Below are 18,220 nucleotides of genomic sequence, written 5' to 3' on the forward strand. Positions count from 1 at the left end.
TTTCACCTTTTAAGTTGAATTACTGAAATGAATGAATGAACTTTTGCACCATGTGCTAATTTTTTGCGTTTCACCTGTACCGACTGTATTAAAGAACAGAATTTCTCTGCTCCAACAAGCTACCGTACAGATTACGTGTGATTGCTATGAGTCCCAGTCCCACACCGGGTCACAGATCCCAGTGGTTGCTCAACAACGCGTTGTCTCCCGTCAGGTTTGCGTACCACCTGCGGCAGTGGCAGATCGAGGGGACGGGAATCAGCAGCCACCTGAAGGCTCTGAGCGACAAGCAGTCTCTGCCGCTCAGGATCGTCTGCCAGCCCGCCGGCCTCCCGGACAAGGTGACAAATCCACATCCCACTCCGAAACATCACAGTGCATCACCTAAAGGGCGTTTTTTTTTAGAGGTGGTTGACGTTGCACATTTACACACTGATTGGAAGACAGAACAGGGAGGCTGAGAAGAGGTTTTAGAGTACTAGAAGTAGAAAGAAGAATTGTATATTGTGTGTTTATAATGCTCATCATCATCAACATTAATCTGCTGAAACTAGGGGGTGTAACAGAACACACAAGTCACGTTTCGGTGCGAGTTCGGTACAGCGGAATCAACCCCAAATGCATAAGAGTCCGTTTCTTTTCATTTACTTTGAACAGACAGGAGAGCTGCAAGTGTCAAAGACAGACACAATCCTCTTGCTGGGGACCGAGGTAACATTTTACCCACTGGTTCCACATTACGTGCATCAATCTACACCGTGTATTCTGTGTGTGGCTGCGTGCAACGACTTTACAAACCTTTACTGCCCTAAAATAGTCTCCTTCCATGCATGTAGGTCCAAATATTTTTTTTTGTGCAATTTGGAAGTAAAAGCTTCCAATTATGAAGTTCTGTCATGGATGTTTAATTAAAGTCCTTTTTTATATGCTTAACTAATTGTTCACATTCTGTTTAAGTTTTTGTCGGACAGTCCCAGTGAGACGTCTCACTTGTTTTAGCTACAGAGTGAGACATCTCACTTGTTTTAGCTAGCTACAGAGTGAGACATCTCACTTGTTTTAGTTAGCTACAGAGTGAGACATCTCACTTGTTTTAGTAAGCTACAGAGTGAGACGTCTCACTTGTTTTAGTATCGGAAGCTCCGTGTAGCTACGAGTGAGACATCTCACTTGTTTTAGTAGAGCTACAAGCGTGAGACGTACTCACTTAGTTTTAGCCTACCGAGTGAGACATCTCACTTGTTTTAAGCTACAGAGTGAGCATCTCACTTGTTTTAAGTACAGTGTAGAATCACTTGTTTTAAGCTACAGAGTGAGACATCTCACTTGTTTTAGTAAGCTACAGAGTGAGACATCTCACTTGTTTTAGTAAGCTACAGAGTGAGACATCTCACTTGTTTTAGTTAGCTACAGAGTGAGACATCTCACTTGTTTTAGTTAGCTACAGAGTGAGACATCTCACTTGTTTTAGTTAGCTACAGAGTGAGACATCTCACTTGTTTTAGTAAGCTACAGAGTGAGACATCTCACTTGATTTAGCTACAGAGTGAGACATCTCACTTGATTTAGCTACAGAGTGAGACGTCTCACTTGTTTTAGCTACAGAGTGAGACGTCTCACTTGTTTTAGTTAGCTATAGAGTGAGACATCTCACTTGTTTTAGTTAGCTACAGAGTGAGACATCTCACTTGATTTAGCTACAGAGTGAGACATCTCACTTGATTTAGCTACAGAGTGAGACGTCTCACTTGTTTTAGCTACAGAGTGAGACGTCTCACTTGTTTTAGTTAGCTATAGAGTGAGACATCTCACTTGTTTTAGTTAGCTACAGAGTGAGACATCTCACTTGTTTTAGTTAGCTACAGAGTGAGACATCTCACTTGTTTTAGTTAGCTACAGAGTGAGACACCTCAACTTGTTAGTAAGCTACAGAGTGGACATCTCACTTGTTTTAGTTAGTACAGAGGGAATATCTTTGTTAGTAGACAGAGTGAGACATCTCACTGTTTTAGTAGCTACAGAGTGAGACATATCACTTGTTTTAGTTAGCTACATGGACATCTACTGTTATTCAGAGTGAGACATCCTCACGGATTTAGTAGCTACCAGAGTGAGACATCTCAATTGTGTTTAGTAAGCTACAGAGTGAGACTCTCACTGTTGATTAGCTACAGGTGAGACATCTCCTTGTTTTAGTACAGAGTGAGACGTATCACTTGGTTTCGCTACAGAGTGAGACATTCACTTGTTTTAGCTACAGAGTGAGACATCTCACTTGTTTATTAGCTACAGAGTGGACTCTCATTGTTTGTTAGTACAGAGTGAGACATCACTTGTTTTAGTTAGCGACGGTGAGACAATCTCACTGGTTTTAGTAGCTACAGATGAGACAGCTCACTTGTTTTAGTTAGCTACAGAGTGAGACATCACTTGGTTTAGGCTACAGAGTGAGACATCTCAGTTTTAGTTAGCTACTGAGTGAGACATTCACTGGTTTAGTACAGAGTGAGACATCTCACTTGTTTTAGGTAGCTACAGAGTGAGACATCTCACTTGTTTTAGTTAGCTACAGAGTGAGACATCTCACTTGTTTTAGTTAGCTACAGAGTGAGACATCTCACTTGTTTTAGCTACAGAGTGAGACATCTCACTTGGTTTAGCTACAGAGTGAGACATCTCACTTGGTTTAGCTACAGAGTGAGACATCTCACTTGGTTTAGCTACAGAGTGAGACATCTCACTTGGTTTAGCTACAGAGTGAGACATCTCACTTGGTTTAGCTACAGAGTGAGACATCTCACTTGGTTTAGCTATAGAGTGAGACATCTCCCTTCTATCCTATCTCAGTCTAGCTGCATGCTTTGCCTCCAAAGTCGCACATTTTCAAATTCTACGATCGCCCAAGGCTCTCATCATGTGGACGTGTAGACAGTAGAATTCCTCTCGGGGGCGACAGAAACTACGTACTCTAGTTTAACATGAGCACACAATAAAGTGCAGCTCTACAAACTCTACAGTCAGTGAGTATTTAGTGACATTAAGTCAGAATTCAGATATTCGAGGTCAGAGGCTCTGGGACGCCTTTTTAAAATGGCCATGGCAGGTTTTTCCCTCGCCAAAATGTAGCTGCCTTTTTTTTTTTTTTTTTTTTTTTTTTTTTGGAGCATTATTTAACCCCTTCTTGATAGGCAAGTGTGACGGATTCCTTCCTCTTTTAAATGACGCAGACGAGGGTTGATTTTGGATTTTATGAATCAGTATTGGATCATTCAAATTGAAAAATCAATTTTAAATTGCGAAATTAAAACCCAGCCCCGATCCACTCAGAGATGAACGATGAATATTACGCTGGCTTCAATTTGTCATAGAAATCCAATCTTCCAAAACCAAGTTTTTATGTAATTTGAATGTAAATTTTGACCTGTTACATCAGTACGTTCAGCCTTTATGGATGCTGTGCTTCGTGTTTTTGCAGATGACGATCGAGATGTACCCCAGCGACCAGGTGGCAGACCTGCGGGCCGAGGTGACCCACTGGTACGAGAACCTGCAGAAGGAGCAGATGAACCAGCAGGCCCAGCTGCAGGAGTTTGGCCAGAGCGGCCGACAGACGGGAGACTTCCCAGGTCAGCATGCTCACATCCCCCCCCCTCTCTGTTGTTGACTTTCTAACAAACATCTGTCAGGGACCCGTGGGGGTCTTTAAAGTAGTAAAACAAAGATAGGATTATATAGATAATATAATATATGCCAAAAATAAGTCATTAAATGTATTGAATTGGTCTTTTTGTAGGATTAAAGGGCCCATATTCTGCTCTTTTTCAGGTTCTTAATTGTATTGAGGTTGCACCAGAATAGGTTTCCATGGTTTCAGTTTTTTGCTGCAGATCCTGTTTTTTCACCCTGTGTGTTAAACTCCCTAGTTTTAGCTCCAGAGTGAGACATCTCCCTTCTATCCTATCTTTGTTGGGAGCTGCACATGCTCAGTAGCTCGGTAAGATCCCCTCAGCTGATAACTCTTTCTCCAGCTTTGGTCAGTCCAAGGCAGGATTAGCTGGGAGACTTCTTCTAGACCAGGGACACTTGTGGAATACCTGCACAACAGGGACAGGAAGTAGAACAGGAACAGGAAGTAGTTCTTTTGGAGTTTATGGTGAACTAGTGTGTGTTGTAGCAGTGTTTTGTCAATGAGAACGAGCTAGCATGCTACGGTTAGCCACCTCGTCTCTAGTGACGTAGAAAGCCGTGCAGATGTTGGACACCTCACCCAGAGACTGAAGACAGAGGACATTCAGAAACCGGATCTCACTCAAAACAGCATGGATAGTTTTTTCCAAGTCTGTATGCGTGTGGAAGCACTTTTTTTTTTCCATAATATTGGCACTTTAATAAATGCTGTAATGTCATGAATGAATATTTTGTTTGGGTAGCGTTTAAATTTACTTAATTTTGTATTTTGTGTTTTATAGGATAATATGTTTTATACATTTTATGTTATTAAGCTTCAAACAAATATTTTATTAAAAGTCAGGTAGACTATATTAGCCGCGTGTCATTTTCGGCTTAAAATCAACTCAAATCTTTCATAATACGTATTTAAAAAGGTCCGGAATAGTCTTAAATTTACCTTGGAGAGTGGGGGAAGCCTGATCCGTAGATCCCTTTAACAGCTCTCACACTGTCAGCATGTCCTCCTTGTTTAATGTCAGCTGGTGTGTGAAGTGTGTGTGTGTGTCTTTGTCTTGTCTCCTGCAGGGGGTTTGATGGGACCAGTCAGGATGATCTCCTCTGGCCACGAGCTCACCACGGACTACGATGAGAAGACTCTGCATGAGCTGGGCTTCAAAGACATGCAGGTGACTGCCCGCTTTCTTCCCTTCGGTTTGACAACACCTAAAAAAAAAAATTGTATTCATAAAGCACAGATAAAAGCAACAGAAGTTGACACAAAATGCTTTTCAGTTGAGGCAGATGGTTTAAAATCTTACTCAACACACACATAACAATATTAAAGGACTGGTACCATTGACGATGGAGCTTCTTTGGATGTCGTTGATATAGAAACCTAGTGGTTCCCCCTAATATGTATCTGAAGTTCTCTTTAATATCGGACCTTCAGATGAGTCCATAATACTGTATCATAGTCTCTTTGTATAGTAGACCTAGTGGTCCCCTATTGACGGATCGAACAGTCTCTTTTATATAGACCTTAGTGGTCCCCTAATAAATGGTATCTGAAGTCTCTTTGTAGGATAGACTTAGTGGTCCCCTAATAGCTAGTATCTGAAGCTTTTATATAGACCTTAGTGGTCCACGTAATACTGTGTCTGAATCTTTATAAAGGCTGGGCCCTAGGGGCAACGTAGAGTCGTTTTTATATTTGTACCTTAGTGGCCTACACTACGTACCTGAATTCTGTACTATCTCTTTTATATAGGACCCTTAGCGTGTTCCCTAATAACTGTATTCGAAGAGTCTTTATCTATAGACCTTAGTGGTCCCCTAATAACGATTCTGAAGATCTTTTAATAGACCTTTAAGTGGTCCACCTAACACTGTATCGAAGTCTTTTATATAGACCTTAGTGGTCCCTAATACTGTATCTGGAGTCTTTTATATAGACCTTAGTGGTCCTATAATACTGTATCTGAAGTCTCTTTTATTAGACCTTAGTGGTCCCCTAATACTGTATCTGAGTCTCTTTTAGGAGACCAGTGTCTCTTACGTAGTCTGTACGTCTCTTTATAATAGTACAATTATGCTTGGTACTAAGTACTGTCTGAATCTCTTATTTATAGACCTAGTGGTCCCTATACTGTATCTGAAGTCTCTTTTATATAGGACCTTAGTGGTCCCGCTACTACTGTATCTGAAAGTCTCTTTTCTCTTATAGTAACTTAGTGTCCTACATCTGTATCTGAATTCTCTTTTATATAGACCTTAGTGGTCCCTAATAGTGTATCTGAAGTCTCTTTCATAAACACCATAGTTCATTTTCTCAAAGGCAGAGCAGGATACCCAGGGCTCGGTTTACATCTATCACCAGTTCTAGCCACTGGGGGGGGCCATAGGCAGACTGGGGGATCTCATATTAATCTTACAAAAACTCATAAAGTTACATTTTCATGCCATGGGACCTTTTTAAAGAAATAGTGTGCATAACAAGCAAACTTGTTGAAACGTGTAATACAGAACGACTGACATGATCAACAAAGTCAAAGGCAAATGAAGAAATAGGAAATTAAAAAAGAGAAGCAGAAGACGGAGATCAAAAGTGGAGAGGAGACATGACGGAAGCCCTGGGGGCAGCGTCAGACTGAACTAACGGCGAGTAAACAAAGGTAGGACTTGAAAGTAGATTTAAAATGTTCGATTGTGGAGCATGACTTAATGTGGGACGGGGGGACGTTACAGAGAACAGAAAACAGAAAACGCTCCGTTACATTTGGGTTTGAAGCATTAGTGAAGGACCGAGAGGAGTTGTTGTGAAGATGATCGGGGGGACCCGGGGGCAGAATAGATCCAGTAATATATCATGGAGCCAGTCCTTTTTAAGGCTTTAGAAACAAATAATAAGAGCACAGTTTTGTTGAATACTTGTCAATGAAAGATTGTTGTTACGTATTTAATTCAGTCCTTTTGTTGAAGCAAAACTACGCATTGAACAAATCCTCTAGCAACAGATGCTGAGAAAGTAGAAGTCGAGTAAAGAAGTACGAAGTTAGGAGAGAAGGAATCAATTAAAAAAAATAAGTCACAGGGGACTTGACAGAATCCAAAACTCTGTTTAATTTGTATTATTTCTAATCATCTGGCAACAGATGCTGTAAAAATGCATTGCAGTTGTGTTGTCACTTAAAATGTTTTCAATCTCAGACGGCGTTTTCACACCTTTTTAGTTTGTTTGGTTTGGTCTGAATCGGCGTTTTCCCCTTGGTTGGGTTTTCTTTCACACCTGGAAAAATCCAAGCGTACCAAAATGTGTCATTACACCAGAACGTCAACTCCGATTATCGGTCAGACCTGAAACCGTTCCGAGTCCCGGAAGAGCGATTCAACCCAACTAAATGAGGCGGGTGGAGGAAAGCCCCCTAAAAAAAGCAGCAAAATGGGATTCAAAATAAGTCAAGAAGGGACTTGACAGAAGCCAAAACCCTATTAACTTGTATTTTTTTTTTCTAATCATCTGACAACAGATGGACTGGACTGTTTTTATTTTTTTAATAGAGCTTTTCTAGCCTTAACAAGTACTCAAAGGGCTTTTACATCTCACAGGAACCCTTCACACACATTCATACACTACGCTACCTGGTCATCAGACACACTCACACACACACACACACACACACACACACACACACACACACACACACACACACACACACACACACACACACACACACACAGACACACACACTTACACTGCAGCATGACCTCTGGGTTCAGTGTCTCGACATGGGACCGCAGGGCCAGGGGTCGAACTCCCATCCTTCCGATTAGTAGGTGACCACAGATCCAGATGCTGTAAACATGTAGTTGACTTTTACCAAACCTTTTCAATCTTTCCGATGCCAGATGGTGTTCGTGTCTCTGGGAGCTCCGCGGAGGGAGAGGAAGGGCGAGGGCGTCCAGCTGCCGGCCTCCTGCCTGCCGCCCCCCCAGAAGGAGCACATCCCCATGCTGCTGCTCCTCCAGGAGCCGCACCTCACCACGCTGTTCGACCTGCTGGAGATGCTGGCCTGCTTCAAACCGCCCAGCCCCAACGCAGAGAAGGTCTACGACAACCCTGAGGTGGGTGGGACTGGTGGAGGGCACCTGTGACTTGGCGTGTCACAACTTGTCACGCAAGCAGAGCAACTCGCAATGAGGACAAAAAGATTATACAAGCTGTTTTTTGTTGTTGATCAAATGACACAATGCAAATACGAGGTGCAGGTGCGTTGGAAATAAGAGAAAATAAGCCTTTATTGTCTCTTATAGTGAAGATTCATCTTGGGCAGTCGAGAACAAAACAAATCGCACATAAACACACAATAAACATATAGTCAACATTCATGAAACATAAGCATACCTTATCTCATCCAATGCGTTCAATTACCATTCAATAACCTCACACGAGCCCCTCCCCCTACCTTCCCCCACGCTCACAGAAGAAGGAGAACCCACTGCACATCCTCCCCCTCATATTGCACTTTATTCTACCCAGATTGCACATTTCCCATTAATTCATGCTGGCATCAATAATTTCAATATCACATTAGACTGGGGGGAAAAAAGGAAGCTACTGCTCTTTTCAGCATAATCATTTATGGAAGAGTCAAGAGTAATTACAACAATGATCTTAAATAGATAATGCTCCGCCCATTGCGTGTACACAGGTGTGGGCGGTTACGCCTCTGTGGGAGTGTCTCTCAATAATTGAAGCATTGCATTTTAACAATGCGTATTGCCTTCCCAACTTACTACTTCACTTACTGCAAAAATATTTCCAATGTTCACGTACTAAATGGACGAAAACATCGGCCTTCCACCTTTTATAAATCGCTCAAATCCGTCCAATCTCATGAAGCCCGTGTGTCTTAAACTCCTTAACACATTGGACAACATTCATACCTTTTGGGAGATAAAGTTAGCAGATTGAATAATAAGTCTTATTCTCTCCTATTCATCAGTATTTCATTGATATTACCTCCTCTCTCTGGCAGTTTCACCTTCTCAATGCTTATGAATCTGAATGATGAGATCATGCAGATTGAGAGCAGAGTGCAGGATCTGTCTTTTATTTTATTTTATTTATGTCTAATGAAATAAAACAACCCAGTAAAAGGGGTGTGGTTTGTGTGTGTGTGTGTGGGTGTGTGGGTGTGTGGTGTGGGGTGTGTGTGGGTGTGTGGTGTGGTGTGTGTGTGTGTTGGGTGTGTGTGTGTGTGGTGGTGTGGTGTGGGTGTGGTGTGTGTGGTGTGTGTTGTGTGTGGGTGTGTGGTGTGGGGGTGTGGGGTGGTGGTGGTGTGTGGGTGTGTGTGTGGTGTGTGTGTGTGTGTGCGTGTCGCTGTCTCTGTTTGTCTGTGTGTCTCGGTCGGAGAGAGCGGTGTGAGGAACTCCACCTCCATGCAGAGAATCTGTCTCGCCGGGTTTGGGAGCTGCTGATGCTTCTTCCTACGTGTCCCAAGATGCTTCAGGCCTTCCAGAACATCTCCGACGACACGGTCAGTCGCCACACTCGCCAGGGGTTCTTTTTTCAAAAACGGGAGCTTTTTGTCCCTAATATTATGTTTAATTATGAGGTTCAAATACTTCATTTTGATGTCTTTTTATGCAGTAACTTGTGCTGGATTAGCTGGTATCTTAACGATCACGCGTTGCACCAAAAATAGTTACTACAATGTTGTCAAATTGCCTACAAGATCATGTACAAGCATGCCTAGAACATTTTGCTATGAGTGCAGAAGTTAGCGTGGATTGTTGATACTGTGTGTGTGTGTGTGTGTGTGTGTGTGTGTGTGTGTGTAGAATGGGGAGGGTCTGTGCTGGAAGGAGCTGCTGAGGATAAAAAGTCCCCACAAGTTGCTGTACGCCCTGGAGATCATCGAGGCGCTGGGCAAACCCAACAGACGCATTCACAGAGAGTCCACTGTGAGAAAACACACTCGTTTCTGTTTTTGTTTTTTTAAATGTGTCAACATCATTTTTGCAATTTGTTTTTAAGTTTTCTTTACATTGTGCATGATTAGCAGCCGTAAAGACAAACGGGATAGGTTGAAGTAGTAGTCGTCCATTTTTTTAACAACTTTTGTAGCACACACATGTGTTTTGTGTACATTGAGAACATCAATACGAACTTATAAAAGCACACCTGCTTGTGTGTCCTGAGCAGAACAGATTGTTACTGATTCAATCATTATTTTTAATGTCGGTTTACAATGAATGTGTGTAATCTGATCACCAATCTATCACTTAGACATAAAAACATGCACACAATCACAACGCTTTCCTTTTTTTTTTTTGACTTGTATACACCTGGTTTGCATTGCATCTTACACTGTGTGTGTCCGTGTGTCCACGTGTCTGTCTCTCTCTGTGTGTGTGTGTTTGTGTATCCATGTCTGTCTCTGTGTGTGTGTGTTTCTGTTTGTGTGTTTCCAGGGCAGCTACAGTGATCTGTATCCGGACTCTGACGACTCCAGTGAGGATCAGATAGAAAACAGCAAGAACACCTGGAGCTGCAAGGTAACTGCACCGCTGTGATTAAAACAACAACACAACATGGGCCTGGGTCTGTCCCAGGTTTCTCCCTAAAAGAGTTTTTCCTCGCCATTGTCGCGCAAAATGCTCGCTCTTGGGGGAATCACTGGAATTGTTGGGTCTTTGTATACTAGAGTGTGGTTTAGACATACTCTCTGTAAAGGGTCTTGAGATAACTGATGTTATGATTTGATACTATACATAAAATTGAATACACAATCTCTGTTTATTTAGGAAATAAAAACAGTCGATTTTAAACGGTTGCTGTCAGATTCAGTCTTTTTCTCTCTGCCCTCCAGTTTGTTTCCTCTGGAGGCCTGCAGCTACTCCTGGAGATCTTTAACTCAGGCATCCTGGAGCCCAAAGACCAGGAGTCCTGGACTGTGGTGAGAGACTACTACGTCCCTTGAGTGAAAATTTCAGGTTCTCCAAAAGAAAAACATTCTGACGGGCTGACCACTTTGCTTTGCTACACCAACACTTCCACTATAATCCCTGAAACTGCATGAGAGCAGTGTGTAAGTGGTGTGTGTGCACCATGGACAGTCTTCTATTTAGATTTTTTACGTGAGATATGCGCAACCCTCTTACAAATGAATGGCTCATAAAGTGTATTTTTCCTTTTAAGGTCCCATGGCATGAAAATGTCACTTTATGAGTTTTTTTTAACATTAACATGCATATGCATCCCTCAGCCTGCCTATGGTCCTCCAATTGCTAGTAAATGGCGTTAGGTGTAAATGTTGCCCCTTATGAGGTCATAAGGGGCAACGTTACCTCCCATTTCTCTGCTTTGCCTGCCTAGAGAATTTGGCCCGCCCATGAGAGGGAGACATCATGGCTTTCAAACAAGCAAAGTGGCAGTTGGTCAAGTCCACACCCCCACTAAACCTTGTAGTTTAGTGTAGCCACAGCAGGAGTGTCAATTTGATTTGTCGGTTTTAAGATGATTTAAGATGCATCTGTCAGAGTTTCACAGCTCGTTGTGTGTGGTTTTCATTTTGCTTTGTATTTGTCTCCTCTGCAGTGGCTGCTGGACTGCCTGGCCTGCCTGCTGAAGTTGGTCTGCCAGTTTGCGGTGGACCCCGCAGACCTGGACCTGGCCTACCACGACGTCTTCTCCTGGTCCGGCCTCGCCGACAGCCAACGCAAGCGGGCCTGGCCGGGCAAATCCCGCAAGTCCACGGTGGAGCACGGGAAAGGCCTGCACATCCCTCGGCTGACGGAGGTAAGTGTTCCACCAGCTGGGGAAAAAAAAAAATACATAACGGCGCAATGGCTCTGGGATTCGATTAAACAGCTGATCTGTCTGTCGGTCTGCAGGTGTTCCTCAGCCTCGTTCAGGGTACCATCCTCATCCAGCGTTTGATCAACGTGGCCTACACTTACGACAACCTCGCACACAGGTGAGTTCCACAAATATTCTGGTGGTAATACAAAATATATTCAGGTTAATTCACATATGTATGTATATATATATATATATATATATATTTTTTTTTTTTATTATTCAACAGAGTTCTAAAGGCTCAGTCTGACCACCGGTCCCGTTATGAAGGTAAGAACTTATAAAAGAGTGATTTCCATAAACGTGTTTTATTTTTTTAATATTTAAAAAAAAAATTTATTTATAAATTCAGGACAATGCACATTGATGAACATGTACAGCGGTGCATATAAAAATGCCAGATTGTAGCCTGAGGGCTCATTTCCATCTGCAAATATGCAAGATATGCAATGGTAACATTTTGCAATGGTAACATTTTGCAATGGTAACATTTTGCAATGGTAACATTTTGTTTATACAAACAAGGAGAAACAAAAACATAAAGAAAGGAAGCAACATGGTTTATATTTACACACTCTGATAACATTCTGAAAGGAAGAGTTTAAACTAAAGCATGCAGAAAGGATAAAGAGACATTGTCTCTCACCCCACAATGATTCAAATGAAGACAACAAAAATAGACCTGAATCAGACAAATTAAATGTTTGGCAGTGACATGGCAGGTGAGGTTTCTTTAAATGTCTTTCTCCAGTGACCCACTACTCCATGTGGCTGCTGGTGAGCTGGGCGCACTGCTCCTCCACGGTGAAGTCCAGTCTGGCCGACAGCGACCACCTGCACGACTGGTTGAAGAAGCTCACCCTGCTGGTGCCCGAGGTGAGCCGGTCCACCGTCCGCAGCTCCCAGCGTCCTCACAAGTTAACAATGAATGTCTCCAAGTAAATAAGTTAATTAAATCTAAACCTATCGGCACCTCAAAAGCTCACATATCAACAACGCCTTGTATCTTATCCATTCCATGCAAAAAGTGAAACATGCAAAACTTGACTTTATTTACTTAAAGGTCCTATATTGTTAAAAGTGAGATTTTTTGATGATTTTTTTGGGGGGCATTTTAGGCATTTTATAAATACAGGACAGCTTAAGACATTAAAAAGGGTAGAGAGGGGGAATGGCACACAGCAAAGGGTTGCAGGGCGGAGTCGAACCTGCAGCCGCTGCGTCAAGGATTGAACCTCTATGTGCGCGCCTGCTCTACCAGGTGATTTATTATAAAGTGGGTTGAGGTGTGTAACGGAAAATTACATTTAACCAATGATTTTCATATTAATTATTCATAATAAGATCTCCAATGCCTCTCAGAGTTATGTGACTTCTGTATCTGTCCTCAGTGTGATCTCCTTGTAGGAGACAACTGGATATGTTATGACTTTGCATTTGTCCTCCAAGGACTGTATAAATACTTTAAAAGTATTATAAAGGTCAATTTACAGAGGAATGGGCCCTGCCTTTAATTACTATTCCTTTATACTGTAGGTGCCGTCCTGACTTCTGTAACGTTCTGATACCACGACTGTGCTGTATAGGGGTGCACGATTTAGAAAATCTCACAGTTCGATATAGATTGTTAGGCTCACGATTGGATTCTAAATCAATAAAAAAAAAAAACTGATTCAAAGTGATAGGATACACACCCTTACAAAATTATAAAAATGCATGTGAAGCGATTTTTGAAACGGTAGATCTTGCAAAACAATTCAAAAAATTCATGAATCGATTGTTTTTTTTTATTGTTTTTGCACACCCCTAATGCTATGTTTAGGTAGAAAGTGCCGTAAACAGCTGGGAGCGCAGATGCTGAAGACCTGGAAACTCTGACCAATCAGAGCAGCCTGGGCTTTTTCAGGAAGAGGGTCTTAAAGCAACAGGCGCTAAAATAGAGCATTTCAGACAGACGGTGAATACAGGTTTGTTTAGACCAACGGTATGAGAATAATAACGTGGGTTTTTTGGACGTTAAAGCATGTACTGTACATGTGTTCTAGTGCAGGGGTTTCCAAAACTTTCAGCCCACGACCCCCAAAGTAACGGTGCAGGTGACTGTGCGCCCCCCCCCCCCCCCACTATAAACGTATATAAACATTGCGCGCAACCACGCACACGCACTACAGGCGTATCCAAACACGGCAAACACAAAATAACACAACAGCCATGAATTATTCACTATTTACTCATTACTTATATTTAACTTACCTAATGAGATGGATGTGCAACATGTTGGAGCACAGCAGTCAGTCCTGGTTTATGTCGGAGACCAGCTACGTCGAGATCCTCTCCACATTCAGTCGCCCCTCTGGATTTATTTTTAAGGTACATCAGTGCCGAGAAGGGTTTTCGCACTTATAGTGTTGTCGAAACGGCATCAGCACATCCAGAGCCGCCCTGGATAGCTGTGGGTCTTCCCTCTCCACCGAAATCCAAAACTCAGCCAGCGTCTTATTATTAAACGCTGTCTTCAGGGTTCGGTCGCTTGACAGTTCAACCGACGCGTCCTCCAGCTCGGATGTCACATGATTTGCCCTTGTTTCAAATCAAAAGAGCTGTTCCCTTTTTTTATTTATTTGCTTGGTTGTATTTTAAATTTAGCCACTAGTTTTATCTTGTGTTAAAATCATGGCTAACATCTGCTATTTCTAATTGTTTTTAAATGTTTTCTTTTATTTCTGGAAATCAACTTGCGACTTGGGAATCACTGTTCTAGTGGAAACCCAAAATACAAGTATGAACTGTAAAATGAGCACAATATGGGACCTTTTTAAAGGAATTAGATGAAACTTGTTTGTTAAGGCGCTTCAGAGGTGCTGAAAGGTGGATTTTCTTACCTTTTGGACTGTTAACCGCTTAGCTACCCGGCTCAGTTTCACGCAGATCAGACAAATCTCACATCTGTCTCTTCTATGTGGTATTGATTGTATCACAGCTGGAATTGCAAGAAAGCAAAAATAAGCAAAGTGTTTCCTTTAAATCAGTGGAGTCTGTAACTTACATGTGGTCTGAACCGGTATGAACACAACCTAAGTTAGGCATCAACATGCAGCAGGTGGACTTCTGAGCCGTGGTTTAGAATTTATAAATCAATCGTAGAAGTTTTATTAAGTATTTGTTTCAGCTTGTTGACGTGTTGCTGTTGCTGTTTTCAGCCGGCCGTGAGACACGAGGCGTGCAACGGCCTCTACAAGCTCTCTCTCTCTGGCTTGGAGAGCGGAGAGTCCATCAACAGGTCCTTCCTGCTGCTCGCCGCCTCCACGCTCCTCAAGTTCCTGCCTGACGCACAGGCGCTCAAACCACTCAGGGTGGGTGTCACACACACTCGGACACACTGGAGCTCACACACCCTGTGACGAAAAGTTGTCACGAAACTCATCTGCAGGCTACACTCTGTGTCAGAAGTCCTCCGGGACGATGATCTGACTCAATTTGAGCTTTGCTACAGAGAATCCAGTCTTTCCGTGAGACGTTGTCCCTCTGGTGGGATCAATGCCGGAGACACTGGGACACACTCTGAATGACGGTGCCCTGTCGAGTTCCTTTATTATAAACCGGGGGGTTTTTGACGTTTTTTTATGCCGAGGACTCTTTAACTGAAAGAGACACAGAGCAGGGACACCCTACTACATATATTGTATAAAATTAAGTTGCGTATTAAACTCGGTCTACCATAACATGAAGGGCGGCCTAAAGCCTTTATAGATACATTTTTATGAATAGAATACTAAGCTATGTAAGTAATTGTTGTTGGCAATATTTCAGAGATCATGTTTTAATGTTAAAACATAAATGAGAATCCATGAGGATGAACTGTATCTATTAAGGCGCTAACTAAGTGACTATCTTGTAGGGCTGTTTGGCTATCATCAGTGTTTTTTCCTAGCCTGGTCCTACTAGACTCTGGTCCATTAGGGGACCACTAAGGTCTATATAAAAGAGACTTCAGATACAGTATTAGGGGACCACTAAGGTCTATATAAAAGAGACTTCAGATACAGTATTAGGGGACCACTAAGGTCTATATAAAAGAGATATAAAGAGACTTCAGATACAGTATTAGGGGACCACTAAGGTCTATATAAAAGAGACTTCAGATACAGTATTAGGGACCACTAAGGTCTATATAAAGAGACTTCAGATACAGTATTAGGGACCACTAAGGTCTATAGAAAAGAGACTTTAGATACAGTATTAGTGGACCACTAAGGTCTATATAAAAGAGACTTCAGATACAGTATTAGGGACCACTAAGGTCTATATAAAAGACACTTCAGATACAGTATTAGGGGACCACTAAGGTCTATATAAGAGCACCATGTCATGGGACCTTTAAGTAACATCACGGCCGACACCACTGTGCCGGGTCTTTACCTGCAGAAGTTGCAGAGATGATCGCACTCAGTGTGATGTTGGTACTTGTGATTGTGGTGTTTGCTGTGAATAACGGGGTTTGGTGGTATCGTGTGTTCTGCAGGTGGAGGACTACGAAGAGGAGCCTCTGTTGCGGACGGGCTGTAAGGAATACTTCTGGCTGCTCTGTAAACTCATCGACAACATTCACGTTAAAGACGCCAGCCAGGTGGGAAACCGTGCTGGTGATCATCATGATCTGTAGTCGCTTGACATTTTATTAGGGGTCGACCGATACTGATTTTTAGTAGTTAATGAAACCGATTATCGGGACTTGGAAGCGATATTCATTTGAAGTGAAAATTAAAAGTTAACAAAACTTTGTTTACATGCTTCAAGCAATTTTTCAATGAATTAGCAACTTTCAACATAATATCCAGTAAGAGATGATCAGATAGTGTTGAGGGGGGGGGACATTAAAGTGCTCATTTTATGCTTTTTGGCGTTTTCTCATTCCTTTATTGTGTTATATATATATATCTTTTTTGTGCATGTTATATGTTCCCAAAGTGAAAAAACAAAACAAAGTCCACCTCCATCATCTCCAACAGAAAACACTGTTCCCAAACTGCTCCAAACTGCTCTGTTGTAGTCCAGCCTTTACTTCTCTGACAAATGTGCATCACTTTGTAACACACGTTATAATGCTCGCCTAACTGCTACTGTGGCACGCCCTCACGCTCTGCTTCTGACTGGCTAGTAGTCCTTACCTAGGTACTGTCAGGGCCCTCACGCTCTGCTTCTGACTGGCTAGTAGTCCTTACCTAGGTACTGTCAGGACCTCATAATCTGCTTCTGACTGGCTAGTAGTGCTTACCTAGGTACTGTCAGGACCTCATACTCTGCTCCTGACTGGCTAGTAGTCCTTACCTAGGTACTGTCAGGGCCTTATACTCTGCTCCTGACTGGCTAGTAGTCCTTACCTAGGTACTGTCAGGACCCTCATACTCTGCTTCTGACTGGCTAGTAGTCCTTACCTAGGTACTGTCAGGGCCTCATACTCTGCTTCTGACTGGCTAGTAGTCCTTACCTAGGTACTGTCAGGGCCCTCATACTCTGCTCCTGACTGGCTAGTAGTGCTTATGTAGGTACTGCACATGTGCGACTCCCAACAAAGATGGACTAGAAGTGAGATGTCTCACTCTGGAGCTAAAACAGAGAGCTCAACACACAGGGTGAAAAGATGAGCTGCAGCTATGTGCAGTACTACAAAAATATAGTGTTTTTTGAAAACTAAACCTATTCTGGTACAACCTCTAAACACAATTATGAACCTGAAAATGAGCAGAATATGAGCACTTTAAGTCAGACTCGGTGGTGAGTGAAACCAAAGCAGAGGGACAGACGAAGAGCTGTAGCTGAGCCAAAGTAGAACACATTTAAGTTCATTAACTTTATCTCTTATCAAGCAAATAAAACACAGATACGATAATAAGTCTATCCCTTCATTTTGTTTAACATTCAGTAGTATTGTTGGGATGTTTTTTTTCATTGAGCTGTTGCTAGTATTGGTCTGTTTGAACTCACAGAAGGTCTCTCCCTCTCTGTCGCTGGCCGGCGCCATGCAGACCACCTTGCTGGACCTGGACGCTCTGGCCCGACACCTCGCCGACTGCATCAGGAGGTCAGACACTCAAGTTTATATCCAGCCAGTTCTTACTGGGCCGATAGCCTGCAGATTTGTGTTGCATATCATTTAAATTGGTGACATTTTAATACTTGTCCAGAAAGAGTTTGTAAAACTTGACGGATAACCCATCTTTTGCATTGATTTAAGGTTGCATCAGGATTTAGTAAAACTTTCTATTACTCTATCTAAGGGCGGAAAATATAAAATCAAATATCACGATGTTATTGACCAAATACCTAAATGTCGATTTTGCGGCAATATTGTAGGGTTGAAAATGGGTGCTTTTACAAAATATTGGGATAAATAATCATCAGTAGTGTCATTACAATGACTATGTGGGTAAAAGCTAACAATAGAACCGTGATTACAGTCTAGACCAGGGGTCTTCAACAGGGTGTCCGCGACCCCTAGGGGGTCCGCGGAGGTACTGCATGGGGGTCGCGAAAGTTTTGGTTGATTAGACTTTTTTTTATAAGAAGATGTCTTTCAGTCATCAGTGCACACATGGCACTATAGGACCAGTTTGATATAACACAATTTTTTACAATATATATAATTAGGGGGTCCCCTCTCCATCTCGCCATCAGTTTGGGGGTCCTTGG

At 42.4% G+C, this 18,220-nt stretch overlaps 1 protein-coding gene across 1 annotated transcript in view; it reads left to right on the forward strand.

The window, feature by feature from the left end:
- The window catches only part of usp34 (ubiquitin specific peptidase 34), a gene marked incomplete in the record, with an annotated part of 152,736 nt that overhangs the window by 74,083 nt on the left and 60,433 nt on the right, over nt 1-18,220 (forward strand). Inside the window, 15 exon segments of the mRNA XM_032516524.1 lie at nt 215-341; nt 3,476-3,626; nt 4,756-4,856; nt 7,576-7,795; nt 9,085-9,206; nt 9,511-9,633; nt 10,144-10,227; nt 10,542-10,628; nt 11,270-11,470; nt 11,566-11,648; nt 11,760-11,800; nt 12,282-12,406; nt 14,731-14,883; nt 16,053-16,157; nt 17,557-17,612. Of these exon segments, the coding sequence (XP_032372415.1) occupies nt 215-341; nt 3,476-3,626; nt 4,756-4,856; nt 7,576-7,795; nt 9,085-9,206; nt 9,511-9,633; nt 10,144-10,227; nt 10,542-10,628; nt 11,270-11,470; nt 11,566-11,648; nt 11,760-11,800; nt 12,282-12,406; nt 14,731-14,883; nt 16,053-16,157; nt 17,557-17,612 (1,779 nt within the window).

Source organism: Etheostoma spectabile, chromosome 5 (assembly GCF_008692095.1).
Source record: "Etheostoma spectabile isolate EspeVRDwgs_2016 chromosome 5, UIUC_Espe_1.0, whole genome shotgun sequence".
NCBI classification, from domain to species: Eukaryota; Metazoa; Chordata; class Actinopteri; order Perciformes; family Percidae; genus Etheostoma; species Etheostoma spectabile.